We start from the raw sequence: 20,445 nt of genomic DNA on the forward strand, positions 1-20,445 counted from the left end.
CCTCAGCATACTGCTGCGTAGTGGAGCCAAAACTTGGTGTAGAGCTGCTTAAACTCACTGTAGAGCTGCTTAACTCTGAAGTTGTAAAGGAATGTTGCCAAGCACATTCTGGTTTTTGTGGGGGGGGGGGGGGTTTAGGCTGTTAGGTCTCCTGTTATTTAAATGAATAATCATTCTAATAATATAACAAGTAAATGCTGAATATTATATACATTTCATTCTAGACATAGTGCAACAGACAAAAGTTATACGATGCACAGTTTCTCCAATCACATAGGAAGCCTATAAGTCCTTCAAAGATCCCAAAGATGGCTTCCTTCACTGGTCTCCTTCTTGCATTCAGTTTTTGAGAACTGCTTACCCCAGTCTTATTTACCATTCAGAGAGTACAGTACAAATGGCTATCCAGAACATATTCACTCAATCAATCAGTTTCTTTTATATAGCGCCAAATCACAACAAACAGTTGCCCCAAGGCGCTTTATATTGTAAGGCAATATAAAGTCACTGAATTGGAAATGTTCAGGAATCCATCTACTGACTTTTCTAAACAAAACTAGCTGTAAAAGTAATGATTTGTATCACAATAGATATTTTTAGATTGTCCAATTACTTCTGGACTTTGAAAATGGAGGGGCTGTGTATACAAAAATGGCTTTTTGATTAAATTTCCCCCCTTTAAATTTCCTTGGCATTTATTATGTATGTCTGTAGAAGAAAGAATTCTCGACTTTTACTTTGAAAGTTTCGCTGACGGTGACGTCAGCTTGATGCTGGATGTTGGAGCTGCTTTCTTTGCAAAGGAATGTCGCCGCTTTCTCCGTGTCGGGATGGAGGTTTGACAGATGTTTTCAGCAAAAGCTGTCGGGTCTGCGGGTTTTAATTTTTAATTAAATAAACGTGAGTACCTGCAGCTAGTGTAATGCAGTTGGAAAAAATATTCAGACTGAACGCTGTTTAATGTCAGTGAACGTTGAGCGGGTACAGCTAGGCTAATATCGCCAGGCTAGTTAGCTAACAGATCCGGTTTGCTTTTAAACAACAGAGGCAATGACTCGGGGTTCTGGTTTAAACATGTTAACGTTCCAGGATGTTTGACGTTAACCATGTCAAACTAGTGGAGTTGGAGGATTTTCTTTGCTGAGCTAACAGCACTCGAGAAAGGTAATGTTAGCTCGATAACAAAAGGGAAAGCCACGCTAAATAGACCCCACTGTTAGTGGGATTTATTTAATTTGCTTGGCTTTTTCCCACCTTTTAGTATTGTTGCACAGCTTCAATTTGGAATTTTATAGTGGGGATTGTTTAAGATGAATAGCACAAAGTAATATCGCTTATAAAACAGCTTGGACACAGTGAAAGCACATGATTTTAATTCATTTTCGGGTTCATTCAAGATTTACTTGTGCAAAATTCTAGTATCACTTGAATCTGCCATCACGTTATATCTGAATTTTCCTCAACTCAAAGCTTTTACAGATCTGATTTAAAGGAATTCAGTACTGACCAGAATCAGAAATTTTATCTTGAGGTGTATTTATCGTTATCTTCTAGTCCCTTTTGATTTTTCCACAAAATTTATCAAATTTAATTTGTGTTGCAATCTAATTATTATAAATTATCTTTATTTCTGTGTTAGTGTGGAGTGATACGCTAACTGCAGGAGACATGATTTGACATGCATCATAATGCATTTTTGCATCCCTCTTAACACTAATTTTGCAAATAATTATTCAGTGCTGGAGGTAAAACAAATTATTTAGAAGTAAAAATTGTAATACTTGAAATAATGTTTCCAATTTGCATATTTGTTCTCCCTCTATTAGTCAATTTTGGCTTAATACAAACGTTTGACTGGCTTAGCATATCACATTCACTAGTTTTACATACTGATTTGGTTCTCTTTATTGGCAAACAGTCCACGAGTGCCTGTTGATCATGAGTGGAGGTACGCAGAAACTTTCAACAGAGACAGGCCCTCGAGCAGTTGATAAAAAGTGATTGCAAGCTTTATAAGAAAACTGAAGAGCCAGAGATCAAGTGTTAAGAAATGAAAGAAACTGTTTCATTCCTTGAGATAACATTAGAGTATCACTTGGGGTGGAATATGAATTTTTAAAATAAGCTAATGCTGTGTAAATATTCAGGCAGTGCTGCAAAGCTAACATAAGCATGAACACATGATCAAATATGTGCATTTATGTGATTTATTCATTAGTTGAGGAGTGGTGTTTTGACAGACTAAGTAATGAATAACGAGTACGGTACATTGAGCTTTTATTTATATAAATTTATAGGCTTCACTGATCATGGAAATGGTACTGGTATGAGTGATCATGCTAAAAAGGAGGGAGGAGATTTTTGTCATTAGTATTATTATTCCTATCAATTGTATGATAAATTAATTTACCCACCCAAAAAATGACATTGCCTCTGAAATGGCTCTTTCAGTGCACCCACAATCATACATTTGTTGTATTAAAATTTTAGCCAGTCATAAATTATTAGATCCAACATGTTTACGGGTATTTCTTTTACATCAACATAAAATATAGCACATCTTTGAGTTCACTTTTTCTTTTTATTGCTTATCAAATAAAGTCGGACGGCACAGCGGCTTAGTAGTTAGCACTGTTCACCGCTTCTTAACCCCTCTCAAAGCCATTTAAAGATGTCAATCATGAGTCACTTTTGTGCGGATTAAAGTCACTAACTGGGACTATTGTCTTGTTGCAGGCAAGAAATGAGAATCGTCCTCCGTTCCGTTCGCACAGCTCCAATGCTGCGCCGTTCTCTGCCGAGTCAAGTTAGAGTCCGGCCAGAATGAATAACTTCAAAGCGAATCGCCGTTTTAAATCAAATGACACCTCTTTCCAAAAGTTGTAATACAAACAATAAACTACAATCTACTAAAATGTTTTTTCCTCCCAAAATGAGACGTTCTGCGTTCTTTATGAATTGCATTGATGCTGACATGCAGCGCAGCCGGCTGAGCTCAGCTCAGAGGTATGGTGACATTCATGCCATTGATATCTAAAATGAAATGCTTTTGACAAAAACTACAGATTTTGTTTATTTCTATTTATGTCCAGAGATCAAGGTTCCAGTGACCAATTTCATATCTATTTACTTTAAGACTCAATAAAATGTTGTTGATATAGAAAACCTGTAAAGCGTACTTTTGGTACACAGAAAATTCACGAGATATTGATAAGGGAATTGATAAGGAATCGGATTGACAAGCGGAATCGATAATGGCATCGGTATCGATGAAATCTTATGAATTCCCATCCCTACTTGTGTGTACCCTGCCTCTCGCCCTATGACTACTAGGATAGGCTCCAGCTCCCCCGTGACCTTTGATTTGGAGTAAGCGGGTATAGAGAATGGATGGTTTGATCAAATAAAAATATATGCAATGAATCGTAAATAATTGTTTCGATTTTGTTGTGGAATTTTCGTGATGATGTCAGCAGAGAAAGGAGACCGACGAGCAAGGACTACCAGGGGCTCATGTATGATGCAGAGAGAGATTTCATTGCAGTTGAAGCAGAAAACGTGCACCTGGGGGAGCTCAAACATATTCCACAGAGCCTTCTGATTTTATAAACTCAGAGAGCCATCTTAAGGACCCCTGCTGTAGTATAAACAATCCATAATACAAACATGACCTTGGCTGGTCGGGGACATGATCAGATGTTTTCTCATGAAACCGGAGGGGCTCAATATATTTTATCAGCAAAGACAAACAAGCCAGGAGTGACCCTGGTATGTTACGCTGATCCTTCAGACCTAAATAAATCATTAATTTTTCCTTCACAGATTTGACAAAACATACCGTTTTTTTTCTATAGGTTGCAATTGAGCTTTATGGCAATACCACAACGAGGTGGCGGACGCTGTGTTTACATTGATGTTGATCTTGCGCTTTGTAATGATATAATGTAGTGAATTTTTTCCACTCATGCACAGGAATGAGCAAATGGTTTAAGAACAAAATCTTGACATATTATATTTCAGGGAGAAAACTGTATTTCACTTATATTTATTATTCTTTTAACTGGGATGAGGACCTTTTATAGTGGTACTGATTTTTTGTTTGTGTTCTTTGTTGTTTTTCGTCAATTCTGTACATTTTGTTTGTTGGTTTTTAATGTATTTCATATTGTAAAGCACTTTGAAATATCTGATTGAAATGCTTTATAAATTTGTTATGTGTATTTCTTCAGATAGAGTGACTGAACTCTCTCTTCCTTAACTTCTTTTCACAGATGATGATAAAGACAACATGATAGCTGCCTCCACCTTGTTGCTTGAAAGAATGGCCCCTTAAATCCATCAGCCGTCAGTCATCCTGATAGCTGTTACTTTTTCCTCCCTCCAGTTGTTCTGTAACACTGTGTCAGAGGAGTTCCACCGTATTACAATCTATAAGTGCAGATACGCAGGTGAAGCCTCATCAAGATGTTTTCAGCGCTGAAGAAGTTGGTGGGATCTGAGCCAGGACAGCTCCGGGAAAAGACCATTCCCGCTGGTCTGCAGTCTATGAACCAAAGTTTACAGAGGCGATTCGCCAAAGGGGTCCAGTATAATAGTGAGTAGTCTAATCACTTACTCAGACAGAAACACTGTGGTACAAGCAGTGGTGCCACTATACACACCTATGTATTCATTTGATTCTACAGTTCCAATTGTTTGAATAGACATGAGAATTAAGTTGTTGGGTTGTTGAATCGTCTCTCATCAGTTGGACAGTCATTTACGAATAAGCTCTAGACCAGGGGTGTCCTATACATCAATCGTGATAGGCTGGTCAATCACAAAGATAGTTGTAGGTCGATTGCATGGTATTAAAACTGGCGTAGCCAAGGGGAGGTCGGGGGTTCGGCCAACAAGCCTACTTCGCCCACTTTTAGTGCTTAATGCTGCAAGCTGTTTATGCAGTAGCTCCGAGTTGAAAAAAGTTATCATCTCTGTGTCTCAAAATGCGGTGGTGGCAGCACACCTGCAGTGAGCTTTACAAAGACATTTTTACACTTTTCTTCGTTTTAAAACTCTATGCCGCTCTGAGTGTCCTTGCTGTGGTTAAACTAAAAACAGCCCAAGACCCATAATGCTTTAACAACAATTACTAACACTTTTTTTTCCCTCCCCCAAATGCACCTAAAGTCTCTTTCTGAGGATGGCATGATGTCAAAAGCACTGAAAAAACCTTCTTACCTGTCAGTCAGTTTGTGCTTTCTGCATTCATACACATTATCCATTCTTCCTGTTCACGCAGAAAGTGTGTGTGTTGGGGGGGGTGCTCCCACAACACCCCTAGATTAAAGGTCCACTTTTGAAGACATTTTTTTTCATACTACTTATTATAATAGCAGTAATAATTTAAGCAACTAAAATGTTTAAGTCAGTATTATTCTGGAGCTAAGTTTTAAGACAGTTCTGCGCTAAGTGTACTTGATGAGTCAATATATGTTTAGCAATATCTGTTTTACTAGCTCCGCTAACACGTCACCAGCTCCACTAACGCGTCACCAGTAAAACTCCTTTTTAGCAGCTCCACTAACGCATCACCGGTAAAACTCAATTTGTGACTGCAAAATCCAGCATGAACGTCCACAAATCATCAAACACAACAGGGTTATTCCCATTCTAATCCAATTCCATCGTTTGCACGGTTACTTTTCTGTAAGTAATTCGGTCGGCGAATCGTTGTGAAAGGGTGTGGTCGGCTCGTCAAAGCTTACCGCAGCGTTTTCATGCCAAACTGGAAATTCTGTGAGCAGACCCACAGATTTCTCCGTCTCGTCAGCTGCATCGAGTTAAATCCACAGTAAATCCATCAGTCACTCCACTTAAATCCATTAAATCCACACATTTCGGCGTCATACTAGTTTCTGTTGCTCTCAGCTGACAGCGCCATTGTTGAGACCTGCACAGCAAAGCGGTCAGGGTGCAGCGTAATACATCAAATGTTAAATGGGTGAATATTTTGCCACCGTCTGCTCAGTATTTTATGGTCGGAAATCTCACACGATTAACCAGTCAGATTCACGGAACAAATGTAATTGGATTAGAATTAGTTTTCTTTGCAGTGATCCATTTCTAACTTTTGGTATGAAAATTATTTTAGATTGAAAAAGGCATTCACCAGTTCTATAAGGTTTTTTATATGGTAAATTTGATCTGTTAGTACTACAAGTTATCTTTGTACCACTCAGTCAAGCAGACGCAACAACATAACCTTTGTGGTAACTCGTTATTTTTCTGAGAGAGGAGTCAGGCACAAGTTGAGTGTACAAACTCTCTTTTGGGTGTTTGGTACCACATCAAAAGTAATACGCAGTTTTGTGTTCCATTCTAGTGAAAATAGTTATCCGTGGAGATAGGAATACTGGCAAGAGTACACTCTGGCATCGACTGCAGGGCAAGAAATTTGTGGAGGAGTACATACCCACTCAGGAGATCCAAGCCACAAGTATCCATTGGAATTACAAAAGTAAGTCTCTTCAGCATCACAGCATCTAGGTTCACAATTATTTGGTTTAATTTTATTTTTACTGCGTTGTAATTGTCTAATGTGTTTGTGCATTGGCACTTTATTTCAGTGGTTCCATATCAAGGTAAAATTAGACAGTACATTAAGCTAGAGTACCATAAAAACTGCAGTACCATCCAAAAGTCTCTACACAACAAGGCCAATTACATTTGTTTATGAAAATTTAACTTTGAGAAGCAGCATGGTGGCCGTGGTTAGTGCACTTGTTTCTAGAGCAGAGCAGACTGTTCCGGGTTAAAGGCCACCCCTGCCCACTCTCCCATGTAATGTGGAGTTGCGTCAGGAAGGGCATCTGGTGTAAAACGCGTGCCAAATAAACATGCAGATCCGTGTTGGATCTGCTGTGGTGACCCAGAGCTGAAAGAGCTAATTGACTGTAAACATTTACTTTTGTCATTAGAAGATGAATAGGAAGCAGGGCTCGAAATAGTACGTGCATGTGCTAGTTTGTGCATGTATTATTCGAGCGGTGCACGTAATTTTATACTTCACTAGCACTTGTGCAAGTAACTTTATCAAGTTTTATGAACTATAAGCACCAGTAGAATGAACCAGTAAAGGAATAAATAAGGAAAAAAACAATTTCCAGTGTGTTGTCTTCGTCTTCCCTGTGTTTTATGACTCACACATGGAGCGAGTTGCTGTGACGATTCGTTCGCGCGCGCACGTGAAAAAAATAAAATAAAAGTCAGCCGCTGCTGCTCTTCCTCAAACTCTGTCATAACCACACCGGACCTGTGGCTGCATCCACACTGTGCAATTTGATTTCTCTTCTATTTTATATTTGTTCTTGTGCTAAGCTGCAGGTCTGTGCTCTGAGTTCTGTTACAGTTTATCTTTCCTCCTTTGACCGTGCGTGCGAACGAACCGTCAGTGAGTAAATGTGGAGATGTCTGGAGTTATAGTTGAGTTGTGTGTCTGGCAATCAGTCTGTGAGCAGAGCTTATGTCCTTTTTTAAATTTAACACTGATGAGAGAGCTTTTTTTTTTTTTTTGTAGTTTTACTGCATTGTGTACACGATATGAAAACAATCCTGCATGATTTATACTTCAGGAACAATGGAACACAGACCGCAGGAATCATACATTGGCATCGGGTAACGTTGTCTTGTGAGGCTGTGGCTTCCAGGCACGTCGAGTAACGTCACTTTGCTTTGAGTTCTGCTGAAACCACTTAATTTCTGCGTCGAGCACAGGACGCAAAAAAAATAAACATGTATAATTTTTGGCGTCCGATTTGCGTCGTCCTTTGCGCCCCTCGTGCTGTTGTGGCGTCGAGCTGAGTTGCTTCCACTAGGTGTCGTCATGACGACACCTGACGCAACTGGGAGCAGCCCCGATGTGAAAAAAAAGAGGGTTTATGGGCCCAGAGAGGAAGAGTCTGACACATCAGAGGAGGAGTTTTAAGGTTGATGTAAGACTGATTTTTGGTTGTGCAAGTAACGTTTTTTTTGGCGCAAGTAATTTTTTTGTTACTAGCACCAGTGAAAGTAAGTAAAAAAATGTATTTCGACTCCTGTGAAGACGCTGTGTAGAGTTTAGTTTTTATTTCCTGGTGTTTACATCTACATGTTGGACAACAGAGAATTTAGCAGTTTTAGTGTCAGACTACCCAGTTTTTGAGCACGCAAGTAAATAACACTCACATTTTCCAGAGTAACAGTCCCATTTTTTTTTCTTTTTTAATCTAGTTTGGGAGCCACATTTCTCCATGTAATGTGGAGATGCGTCAGGAAGGGCATGCAGCGTAAAACTTGTGCCAATTCAACATGTAGAGCCACCTCGGGATTTGCTGTGGCACACTGAGTGCATTTCTTTTGAGGATTGAAGAAAATGGCAATGTTTCATTTTTCTCTGAATGTAACGCATGTAATGCTGAAAATAAGGCTGTAGCAAAAAAAAAAAAAAATTGGCAAAGGGAAGGAAATTTTTCTTAGTTTCCATGAAGGAGTACTGACCCAGGACCACAAACAATGTTTAACCAAGATGGAAACTCCAAGCAATAAAAAATTATAGTCATATTTATCTTTAAAGTGCGTGTCTGAACTGTAATGCACATAACACGGAATGACTCCTTTTGTCCCACAGGCAGCTCTGTGGTCTTCACATTGGTTTAATCTTTTATCATCACGTGTAGCCTTCACAGATGAAACTCGGGGTTAAATCCAACAGGAGATATTCAGAGGTATTTTTAATGTTTAAAAAATCAGTCTGACAGAACATATTTGCGTGCCCAAAACATAGGTGGTCTGACACAAAAGTTGCTTTTTTTCTATGTTATTTGATAGATCTGTATGTAAATACTAAGAAATACAAGCTGATGTTCTCAAATGTATGTATTTTTGTTCTTGAATCCAAATGTATTCCACGTACAGCAAAAACAAATAAGTTGGCCTTGTTATTCGAGTAGTTTTGGAGGGAATTGTGTGTTTAGAGTAGGTGTAACTGTGTTAGTAGTTTCATAAAAACAACCAGTCCTGCTGCATCAAACAGTCTTTAAATCCTTTTTATAGGCATTTAGTAGTCTATGAATGTTTTACTCTGTGATGCAAAGACATGAATTATGACACTTTTGTTTCTTTTAGCAACTGATGATGTGGTGAAGGTAGAGGTGTGGGACGTGGTTGACAAAGGTGAGTGTTGAGCCAAGTTCCAGTCAAGAACAAAACTTTGAAGGCTTCTGTAGCACATAGTATGAGATATTATTCTTTCTGCTGTCACTCTTGTATTTCATGACATCAGTGTCGTGCGTTTGCTTAGTTTCTGTGACCAGTTTTAATGTCATGTTTTTTTGTTGTTTTTTTTTTTTTTTACACCTCTTGCACTCATCTCAGGCCAAAAATATCCTCTGCCTGAAGGTGTAGGTGAGCGTGAGTGTAAAAACTAATCTTGCTTGTGTGCTGTGGGCTTACTCTGCCTCATTTTAGACTTATCTGTAAATGTCAATATTCTTAAGGTTTGTTTGCTGCCAAGTTTGCTTAGACTGGCTGACTTGCTGCAGTGTGTGCTGTAGTGCAGGTAGAGCCTGGATACGTGCACTGTATGAGCCGTGACGTCATGCCAGCAGCAGTTTAGTACAAACCAAATTAGACTACAAGATGGGTCCATGCATCTTTTTATTTGGTATTTGAATTTTCTTCAACAGAGATTCAGGAATTACATTGTTTTTATGTAACTTAAAAAAACACCAAAATTAGTAACAAAACCATATTATTGCTGTTCAGTTTTCATTGGGCTATTTTTGTTGACCAAAACATGCCTCAAGGAATATTGATATGCGATGTGGGCAGTGGTCGGCACAGTTCAGATAATCCGATAGCAGATAATTATCAAAGCTAATGTTTTTGTTATTAGATTAGCTTTTCACATAAATTTTAAAACCATCATCGGACCAATTATCTTCCGATAAATTTGGTTCCGATAACTTTCAGTCCAGTAACATTTTTTTGCTGGTAAAGTTTAACAGATAAAAATGTTTGTACACCCTAAAATCAAACATTTTAGTCTGTTTGTTGTGTTTTTATAGCCACTGAGCAGACTGGCTGCCTGTTGCTTGCTAATGACGTCATCATTAAGCGCAAAACATGATTGGCCGGTCGACACAGGGAGCATTGTGGGTAGTGTAGTTCAGGTTCACTTTGGACATTATAGTGACTTGTCCACTCGACACAAAAACAAAACAGACTAATATTAACATTTGTGAAATTTCATACTGTCTTCTTAAGTTAACTATTTCAACAGTTCTTTTAGTCAGACAGGAAAGATTGTTTTACCTGCTTTACATGTTTCGGCTACTTCCTGTAGCCTTCCTCAGAAGCGTCACAAGATGGGGAAGTGACGTGTCTTATAGGCTGCTACTTCTTGATTTGGCCAGACAGCAGGGGGAACTTACGCCCCCTACTGTCTGACGTCTTCTCCAGGACGGCATCCCATGTATGTGATAGGGTGTAGGCCCCCTTATCCCGATTCATGCTTCTTGGACCTCCCTTGCGGATCTCGATGGCCTCTCTGATCCAGTGGTGGTATTTGTTGCTTTCAGCACGTAAGACCCTGGCATTGGTCCAGTCCATGATGTGATTTTTTTTTTTCTTTTGCAATGGTCTGATATGGCTGATTTGAGATTTTCCTGCTCGGCTTGTTCTTTTATTGCTCTTGTTTGTCTATTGGGTGTTTCTTTTTCACATTCTTTTTGATGTTCATTTTTCCTTGTTCCAAATTGTCTCCCTGTCTCCCCAATGTATGTGTTGTTGCATGATAAGCATGGTATTTCATATATTACATCGCATTTGTGTTCTGGTTTTATCTTGTCCTTGGGCCTAACTAAAAGCTGTTGAGTTTAGTGTGTGGTTTGACCAGTGTATTGATATTGTATTTTTTCATGTCTCTTTGGATGCGTTCAGTGACCCCCTTAATGTATGGCAGTGTGACTATGGCCAGTTTGTTTTTATTGAGTGTTCTTTTTCTTGGTGTATGTGTTTTTTCTGTGTTTTGTACCTGTTTTTTTTACCTTTTTCTATTGCCCATTGTGGATACTGGCAATTTGTGAGTGCATTGTGTATGTGTGTCTCCTCCTCTTCCCTGTCCTGTGTATCTGTGACTATAGTGGCCCGGTTGTATAGTGTTCTTACTACTGACAGCTTGTGTTCTGTGGGGTGTTCTGATGTCCAGAGCAAATATTGGTCCGTGTGTGTGGGTTTCCTGTGTATTTTAAGTTTGATACTGCCGTCTGTGTTGTGGTGTATTTTTATCATGCAACAACACATACATTGGGGAGACAGGGAGACAGTTTGGAACAAGGAAAAATGAACATCAAAAAGAATGTGAAAAAGAAACAGCCAATAGACAAACAAGAGCAATAAAAGAACAAGCCGAGCAGGAAAATCTCAAATCAGCCATATCAGACCATTGCAAGAGAAAAAATCACATCATGGACTGGACCAATGCCAGGGTCTTATGTGCTGAAAGCAACAAATACCACCGCTGGATCAGAGAGGCCATCGAGATCCGCAAGTGAGGTCCAAGAAGCATGAATCGGGATGAGGGGGCCTACACCCTATCACATACATGGGATGCCGTCCTGGAGAAGACGTCAGACAGTAGGGGGCGTAAGTTCCCCCTGCTGTCTGGCCAAATCAAGAAGTAGCAGCCTATAACACACGTCACTTCCCCATCTTGTGATGCTTCTGAGGAAGGCTACAGGAAGTAGCCAAAACATGTAAAGTAGGTAAAACAATCTTTCCTGTCTGACTAAAAGAACTGTTGAAATAATATTATTTTATTTCTTTGTGGCTGTAATTTAATCGCCAAGACTCGGTGGGGGAGAGGACCTCTCATGGTGCAGCTCAGTGTACAGAGGGTGGGACTATTCTTCACGTTTAGATGTTGTTTTGCATTTTAAAAAAGGACGCTTTATGTGGACTATTTATTCAGATGAATCCCACTGAAACTAACAGGTAAGAATTTATATTTACTATGTGTATTTTACTCTGCCAATCAATGCATTAATGGATGTATTCGGTTGTTTAAGCCGCAGGGTTCAAAGTGTGTGAAAAAAGCAGCAGCTTTTAGCTCGTAAATGATGTTGTATCTAATACCGAGATAAACTGTGACTTCTAATACTGTGTTTCACTGCTTTTGAAAGATGATGACAGTGTTTGGGGTTTTATTTGTGTTCTTTGTATTTGTGATCCTTGAATTTACCCAGCAGCCCCTGTGGCGCTTAAATCAGTTATCTGATTAATGGTTATCACAGCTACATTTTTAGTTAGCTGTGCCCACCACTGGTTGTGGGGAGGTGTTTTAGATTAAAATATGTGGTCATGAGGGAAAGTAGTTGTCTCACTGTAGTTGTAGTTGTAGCACTGTGTCAAGTCTATGTCCAACTGAACAAATGAATGCAGTTGTAAATCAACATAATCATTTGTTTGCATTTCAAGCACTTGTAATTTGTTTGCACTGCAGTCATGTATTGTGGAGGAATGAGGTCCTCAGTTGTTAGTTACTTGTTGGACGGATTGAGTTTGAAGAACACTGTTTATTTACTTATTGCTATTTAAAGTGGGGTAGTTATAAGTCTGAATATGTTACAGTTCTGTAGTGGTAGTCCACATTGTACGATACATCGTGTTTTCAGTATGTTCTGCAACTTTCAGGTTTTGAGGGGGTTTTGTTTGTTTGTTTGAATTCATTTCGGTCAGATACAAGTCAAACTGTAAGTTGAAGTAGTTATGCAGAAAATTTGAACAGTTTATTTCACACATGGTAAAATATTGGCAGACATCACACTGTGGGTTTTCAGATGTAATCTTGACATATTTAGTACAGACACTACTCAGTTTAGTCACTAAAAGCCAACAGCAGCTCTTCGTAACAGACGGTTGAACTAAAGAAGACCACTGATGCTGTTGACAGAAGGCGAGCCCCGAGCTGTTAGATTTTCAGCTTAAAAGTGAAAAATGTTTAACTGGAAGATTCCAACTGCCGTTGACAATCCAGGTACCGGATTACTGAGCAGTTGGGACTTCTTTTGAAAAAGCTGTAATGCAGTCAATCTTCTAAAGCTCGACCATTTTTGGAGCGTAGGCGTCGCCTCTCTGCTGGCTCTATGACCACCAAAAGCAATTGTACTCTCTGTGGTTTTGAAACATCACCTATGTACAGAGTGTTGAATTGTCTCACACTACGTGTATTTGTCTATTACTCACACTAGCTTGCAGAGAGCACATGAGATAGCAACTGAGGGTTTCATTTTGTCCTTTGGGTAGCTTGCAGAATTTGTGTTAATTAGCTAAATGAAGCTTTCAGTTTTTTTTATTTTTTTTTATTTTATTTTTTTTATTATTATACTCTTTCAAAGCACAGTTTTAATGTGTAATTTGCTCTCGTCAATGGGCAGAAATCAGTGATTGCTGTCATTAGTTAATTGTTTATTGCAGTTATCAGCCAAAGTTTGTTGGATTTTGTAACATTATAGAAACTGAGCTATTAGATTTAAATGTAATGTAATTTCAATCTCTCAAATGTTTATACATTTAATCAATAATAAATAATCAATAGATTCGACCCCACAGTCATGTTATAACCCCCTCCCCCCCATGTCATTTTGGACCTTAGCTGTCGGGTGTGAAATAGGTCTGTGGGCTTAAATTTTAAAATCAGTCATTTCTTTTAGGTCATGTGTTGTCTCTTTTTGTGCCTGTTAACAGGATTACCTAATACGTTTTTGCACTACCTCCTCCAAACTTGGTGAAGAGTCAAGGTTTCATGAAAATTAACCTTAGATTTTGATGTTAATCAGGATCCAAACTTGCATTATGTTTTTTGTTTGTTTATTTTTCTTTAGCAAAGCAAGATGGAATATTTTCTAAAACTACAGTGTGAAATGTTTATTCATTAAGGAGTTATATTAACTAATAACTAATATTACTTTTTTACAGTAACGTTGCGTTCAACACAAAATTTAAAGATGGGACATTCTTGTCACACTGAGTGCTGTCATTATGTTCTGGTTCCTAAAAGGAAAATCCAAATACCAAAAATTTCATAGACCCCAAATGCTTTCTTCCCCAGTGAAGGCTGTTGTACTACTCTGCTTGGTTTACTCACCATGAACTAATGCAAAGTGACAAACTAAGCTATATATCATGTTTCAGTGTTTTAGGTCAGCAAACACAGCGCTTCTCTGATTTGTTGTTCTCTAGGCAGAGGCAAAAAGCGTGGAGACAACTTGAAACTGGAGAATGAGCCCCAAGAGGTGACTATTGCATGACTGTTATGTGTTGATGGTAAAATAAAGGGATTGCTTATATGGGTCAGGGATGGAGTTGGCTGAATAGTTCTTTTTATTCACCATAAATGACATAAATAAAATATTATCTGCTAAACAAAATGCAAGTTGTACAAATGACTTCTTCCTGTTATAATGCACTTTGTTTGCAGTCTGATGAGGTGGCACTGGATGCAGAATTCCTGGATGTGTACAAGAACTGTAATGGAGTAATCATGATGTTTGATATTACCAAACAATGGTAAGATCCTTTAGTGTCTGTCGTGTTGTTCTTGTCTGAACAATGAACCCTCATGCTACAATATGCATGGACAGATTAAGTTTCAGTCTGTCTGGGCTCAGGTGGGACTGCTGCTGGGAGCTTTCAGCAGCAGGTTTTCTCAAACTTCAAAAATGTAAAACAGCTTTGAAGCTATTTCAGTATTGAGTTTAAAGAGAAAGTGAAAGAATTTATTACAAATTCCTATCGTCATGATTGTCATCATATGTAGTTGTCTACAGAAGCTTTCAAAGATGATAAATTTATCCAAACCAAAACCATTGGATTTTTTGTTGTTGTTGTTGCTGTTGTATTTGTACACATACTACCAATCAAAAGTTTGGACACACTTTCCCATTTAATTGAATGGCTCACACTTTGAAAGGTGTAAGTAAGGTTGTTATTGGTGTGGTTGCAATTTGAAACCTCAACACCTGATGATGTTGGCGATTCTGTCATGCTGCTTTAACCTACCGATAGAGTGATCATTTAACATGTCAACTGTTAGAAAATGTTGAGGAAAGTCTTCAAGGTGCTTCTTTTGTTAATCTATCACTTTGAAACAAAAATGTTGAGGTAACAGAACACTCAGGAACCCAGGAGGTTCAAAAATCCTTTGTGACCAACAAGGCAACAAAATATCATTAGTGGCCTATTATGAAAATGTCATTGCCTTCAGAGGTTCAAATTGGTTAAAAAATTTTGCCCAGCTCAGCTTCTTGTTTTTGCCAATGTATCAATTTATCTAAATTTTATATCATATTTCTAAGTTACTTCCAATTTATTTACTTCATAGGTAGAGCATGGGAAATGGTCCGTATATGTTGCAAGTAATTATAAAATGCAAAAATGTGTTGACTATTGTTCCTGTAGTATGTTATTTTAGCAGAAATGCCCAGCTAGCGGTTAAAGTGGTTCTTTATGTGGTTAAAACAAACAAATATAAACAAATAAATAAAATAAAAGCAAGCAAGTGAATACTGCAAGCTAATATGCTATGTGCACAATTATTAGACAAGTATATTAAGTATTCTGACCTTATCAATGCTATGCATATTTTCCAACTTCAAACTCTATAAACCTGAATTCTTATTGGATTTCAGCATTCTCGGGTAATTTTTGTGCAATGAGGGAGGGTGTGGTCTAAAGTAATTTAACCTTTGACAGTATGGCCCAAAAAATTTGATTTAACAGACACTGAAAAATCCAAAATTGTAAAATGCCTTTCACAGCGATGCACGACTATATAAATGGCCAAGCTATTGAGGTGTAATTCAACAATCATTGTATTGCAGATACTTTATTTTTGAAGGTTCCTTTTGTTGTTAAAATTCTTTTAGTTTTGCATTATATCCCACCAAATGCATCACCGATGAATATAGCATCAGCTCATGCTTCAGTTTCTTTCTTTCTTTCAGCCAGTGACTGGTGTTCTGCTCTGGTTTTTCTTCATCTCAGGACATTTAACTACATCATGAGGGAACTGCCTAAAGTACCCACTCATGTACCAGTGTGTGTGTTGGGAAACTACAGGGACATGGGCGAGCACCGCGTTATCCTCCCCGATGATATTAGAGATCTGATTGCTGGACTGAACAGGTACAGATCAGCACTCAAAGGATAATCACATCTCAAAGAAGGTGACAAAGACTTAACAGCGCTCTTTCTTTTTCATTTAAAAACTGTAATTCAGTTTTTGAAGGGTAGTGGAAGTTGGTGAAATAGAATTTCAGAGTGCTCACATATTTGTCGTCTGAATAATTGTATTAAAATTATTAGTAAATGGTGTATGCCATTAAATTTTTATTTATTTGCTTTTGCTAAGTCTTCCTAATTATTGTAAAATTAATTTTGGTTAAAAAAATTGTAACTAACTTAATAGCAAGAATATCCATTTGTGGTTGTAGCAGCCAGTCACAAATGATCCAAAGCATAGCATCTCTACACTTTTTAAACTACACTGCTTAACAGGGACAACCTACCATAACACAAGGAGTTTTATAAACCAGGCTTCTTATGATTATTGTGTGAAGCATGTTAAATGTCTGTACTACCCTTGTTTACCGAAATGTAGAGAAGTGATCCAAAAATGCAAGTTTTCAGAGAAATCCAGATCATCTTCAGCTTAAAAAAAAACTGAGTTGGAGTTTGTTCAAGTTATAGCAGTTGAAGAGTCATGGTGCTGCTTTCCTCTGCTGCACGTGCAGCTTACGTGAGCATGTGTAAAATAACTGCAGATCACTGCTCTTGTATAGTTCATCGTTGACTGTCAACCTATCAAAGATACAATCCACACGTTTGGCCTGTTTTTTTTTTTGGGGGGGGGGGGGGGGGGGGGGCACGTGAATGACCCACTGGTGAAATGTCAAAAAAGCACGCGTTTTTTCATTCAAAATGTACCTGCTGTGTACGGCATGCCAGAGCATTGCAGTGATATGACATGCTATCACCTTTTTTTTTATTATGATTCACTTGAGTCTCATGAATGTCACAAATTGCTCTATGAAAGCTAATGATGACAACATACATACAGTGCAGTTTATATAACCAGTGGTGGGCACAGTTCTGCTAATCCGCTAACCGCTAATTATTGAAGATAATGTTTTCATTATCGGATTAGCTTTTCAGATATCTTTGAAAACCGTCATCGGACTAATTATATTCCGATAGGTTTTGGTCCGATAATCTTTAGACCGCTAATGTATTTTTGCAGACGTGGTAAACAAATCTGAATAGTTCCAAACATCTATGAAATCTAAAATCAGTTAAGTACCTACCTGTTAAATGTTTTATAGTAGATGCACAGTTCTATCCTCCATAAACAGAGGAGAGCTGGTTCTAGAAGAAACCGCTCTATCCTCTGCAGGCAAAGGAGAACTGGTCATAGAAAAGAAAAAAAGCTCATTTCTTTTGACCCCATACTGATACAAGTCATCCAGAGGCATACATTTTTAACTTATGGCTAAAATTTGAACCAAACTAATTTCAGACAAGTTATTTAAATTAACGTCACATCTGAAGTTTTATAAAGTGAAAATATCTGATATATTTTTTAGTTTTAAAGTAATGCACTCATTTTGAAGGTTTAGTGTGGACATGCTGTGCCCAGGTGCGTTATGGGTACCTCAGTACCTTCACGACAGAAGAAATGCATTTAAGACGCTCTGATCAGGCTCCACACGGACAACAGCATTAAACTCTTTGTATATTGTGCCTAAAACTCTTGTGAATATATTCTCTGGGTTTATAGATGTTGTTATTGTGTTTGTTTTATGTAAAAATGCCAGAAGCAGCTCAGGTTGCTCCTCCATTATTTTCAGTTGGAATCATAGCAATCGATTCCTGTTTGCTATTTAGAGTCCTGCTTATGTCAAGCACTGTCTGTCGTCTTTGTTCCAGAGTAATATATATATAAGATGTCTGAAATTCAGTTTGCGTTTATTAACCCTCTGGGGCCGACGCCATCATATACCATGGCTAAGACCAAGCTTTACTAAATTATAAATAATTTTTTAATGATATGAGATAGAAACTTTACTTTTTTTTTTTTTTTTTTTGCTGAAAAGTAAACTCCGCTGCCTTTTGAGCCAGCCATCGGCCATCTTTGTATTCCTCATAGAAGCTGTGTGATGACGTGCGCAATGTGAGTGTGCAATCAGAATTGGTTCACCGTCACATGGTTTCCAAAATCCAATCGTAGGGCAGATTTACCACACGTGAAAAGCCAAAGATCATTTTCAGGAGTGATATGTTATTAGTTGGCCCGTTTGAATAGCCCCTGGGTGCTCCAATGAGTACATACTATTCCAATGCACCCTGCGCCATTACGCACAGCGATCAGTGAAAGCAGGAGCAGACGGAGAGCCTCTGATGACAATCTCACGTGCTCAAACAGTGTGTGTAACTATCAGGATTGCTCCACTAGTTTGCATGTGAATGTTACTGGATAACTCTGTTGCTTTCTTGGCGTAAAGCACTGTTTGCCATATCAAAATAACAAAACGCATAGACCATTTTGTATATACTGTTCAAAATGTGCATTTGTGTTTATTGTTTGAACCTTTTTGTTGTACAGTCTTTCACACAAGACCTCACATTACCTTTATAAAGTGTTTAAACAGTTGTTTATTATAGTTTGCTGTGTGTTTTGAATAAATGAGTGTGGAAAATTATTTTTGACTTTATTTGTTCCATTCTTTTTTCTGATTGTAAACCTTTATTGCACTTATAAAACACAACAAAACCATATATATTCTGAAAGCACAGGTTGTCCTGAAAAAAGAGACATAAAACTTGCTTGTGGGATGCAGGGAGAGCTGTTAACAGCAATAATAAAACATTTATTCCAGGTGAGTGAACTGTCCAAAAAATGCCCTCGGACCCCAGAGGGTTAAATTCCGCGCATCTTAAACATAGCAGACGGATTATCTGGAATTTTGTTTTGGCAAGTTTTTACGGTCTGTACTGCCATCTACTGGCCAGTAGTGTTCATGGCAGTATTCACCCTAGTACTGAGCGTCCAATAGTTGGCAGTGTTCTATTTATTTTGACACTGGTTATATCAGACGGTTATCTTATTACAACTTGAGTTTTTTTAAATGCCTTTTTTTTTTTGCAAATAAAAAAATGGCATATTTTACAAAAGCACATTTATCTGTAAACACCAACACACGACACACTTCACATTGTGTTCTTTAGATAGAATGAATGAGTCAACCAATTAGTGTTAGCGGAGGCACATTTTACTCATAATCCTTTGCCATCTGTCTGTTTGTTAAAAAACTTCAGAATTAGTGCATTAATCAAATCAAATCAGTTTTATTTATATAGCGCCAAATCACAACAAACAGTTGCCCCAAGGCGCTTTATATTGTAAGGCAAAAGCCATACAATAATTACAGAAAAACCCCAACGGTCAAAACGACCCCCTGTGAGCAAGCACTTGGCGACAGTGGGAAGGAAAAACTCCCTTTTAACAGGAAGAAACCTCCAGCAGAACCAGGCTCAGGGAGGGGCAGTCTTCTGCTGGGACTGGTTGGGTCTGAGGGGAGAGAATCAGGAAAAAGACATGCTGTGGAAGAGAGCAGAGATCAATCACTAATGATTAAATGCAGAGTGGTGCATACAGAGCAAAAAGAGAAAGAAACACTCAGTGCATCATGGGAACCCCCCCAGCAGTCTAAGTCTATAGCAGCATAACTAAGGGATGGTTCAGGGTCACCTGAGCCAGCCCTAACTATAAGCTTTAGAAAAAGGAAAGTTTTAAGCTTAATCTTAAAAGTAGAGAGGGTGTCTGTCTCCCTGATCCGAATTGATTGCTGGTTCCACAGGAGAGGAGCCTGAAAGCTGAAGGCTCTGCCTCCCATTCTACTCTTACAAACCCTAGGAACTACAAGTAAGCCTGCAGTCTGAGAGCGAAGCGCTCTATTGGGGTGATATGGTACTATGAGGTCCCTAATATAAGATGGGACCTGATTATTCAAAACCTTATAAGTAAGAAGAAGAATTTTAAATTCTATTCTAGAATTAACAGGAAGCCAATGAAGAGAGGCCAATATGGATGAAATATGCTCTCTCCTTCTAGTCCCTGTCAGTACTCTAGCTGCAGCATTTTGAATTAACTGAAGGCTTTTCAGGGAACGTTTAGGACAACCTGATAATAATGAATTACAATAGTCCAGCCTAGAGGAAATAAATGCATGAATTAGTTTTTCAGCATCACTCTGAGACAAGACCTTTCTAATTTTAGAGATATTGCGCAAATGCAAAAAAGCAGTCCTACATATTTGCTTAATATGCGCATTGAAGGACATATCCTGATCAAAAATGACTCCAAGATTT

General features: G+C 38.4%; 1 protein-coding gene across 2 annotated transcripts in view; it reads left to right on the top strand.

The window, feature by feature from the left end:
- Positions 1-782: 782 nt before the first annotated feature.
- rabl6b (RAB, member RAS oncogene family-like 6b) overlaps positions 783-20,445 on the top strand; it is a 35,996-nt gene continuing 16,333 nt past the window's right edge. Inside the window, exons 1-8 of one of the 2 annotated variants that reach the window (XM_034171009.1) lie at positions 783-900; positions 4,272-4,594; positions 6,365-6,499; positions 9,145-9,192; positions 9,394-9,423; positions 14,260-14,312; positions 14,498-14,586; positions 16,063-16,203. In XM_034171009.1, the coding sequence (XP_034026900.1) occupies positions 4,465-4,594; positions 6,365-6,499; positions 9,145-9,192; positions 9,394-9,423; positions 14,260-14,312; positions 14,498-14,586; positions 16,063-16,203 (626 nt within the window). In that variant the 5' untranslated portion in view covers positions 783-900; positions 4,272-4,464. The remainder of the gene's footprint in view (positions 901-4,271; positions 4,595-6,364; positions 6,500-9,144; positions 9,193-9,393; positions 9,424-14,259; positions 14,313-14,497; positions 14,587-16,062; positions 16,204-20,445) is intronic. The other variant, XM_034171010.1, reaches the window with a different exon arrangement.

Source organism: Thalassophryne amazonica, chromosome 5 (genome assembly GCF_902500255.1).
Source record: "Thalassophryne amazonica chromosome 5, fThaAma1.1, whole genome shotgun sequence".
Taxonomy (NCBI): Eukaryota; Metazoa; Chordata; class Actinopteri; order Batrachoidiformes; family Batrachoididae; genus Thalassophryne; species Thalassophryne amazonica.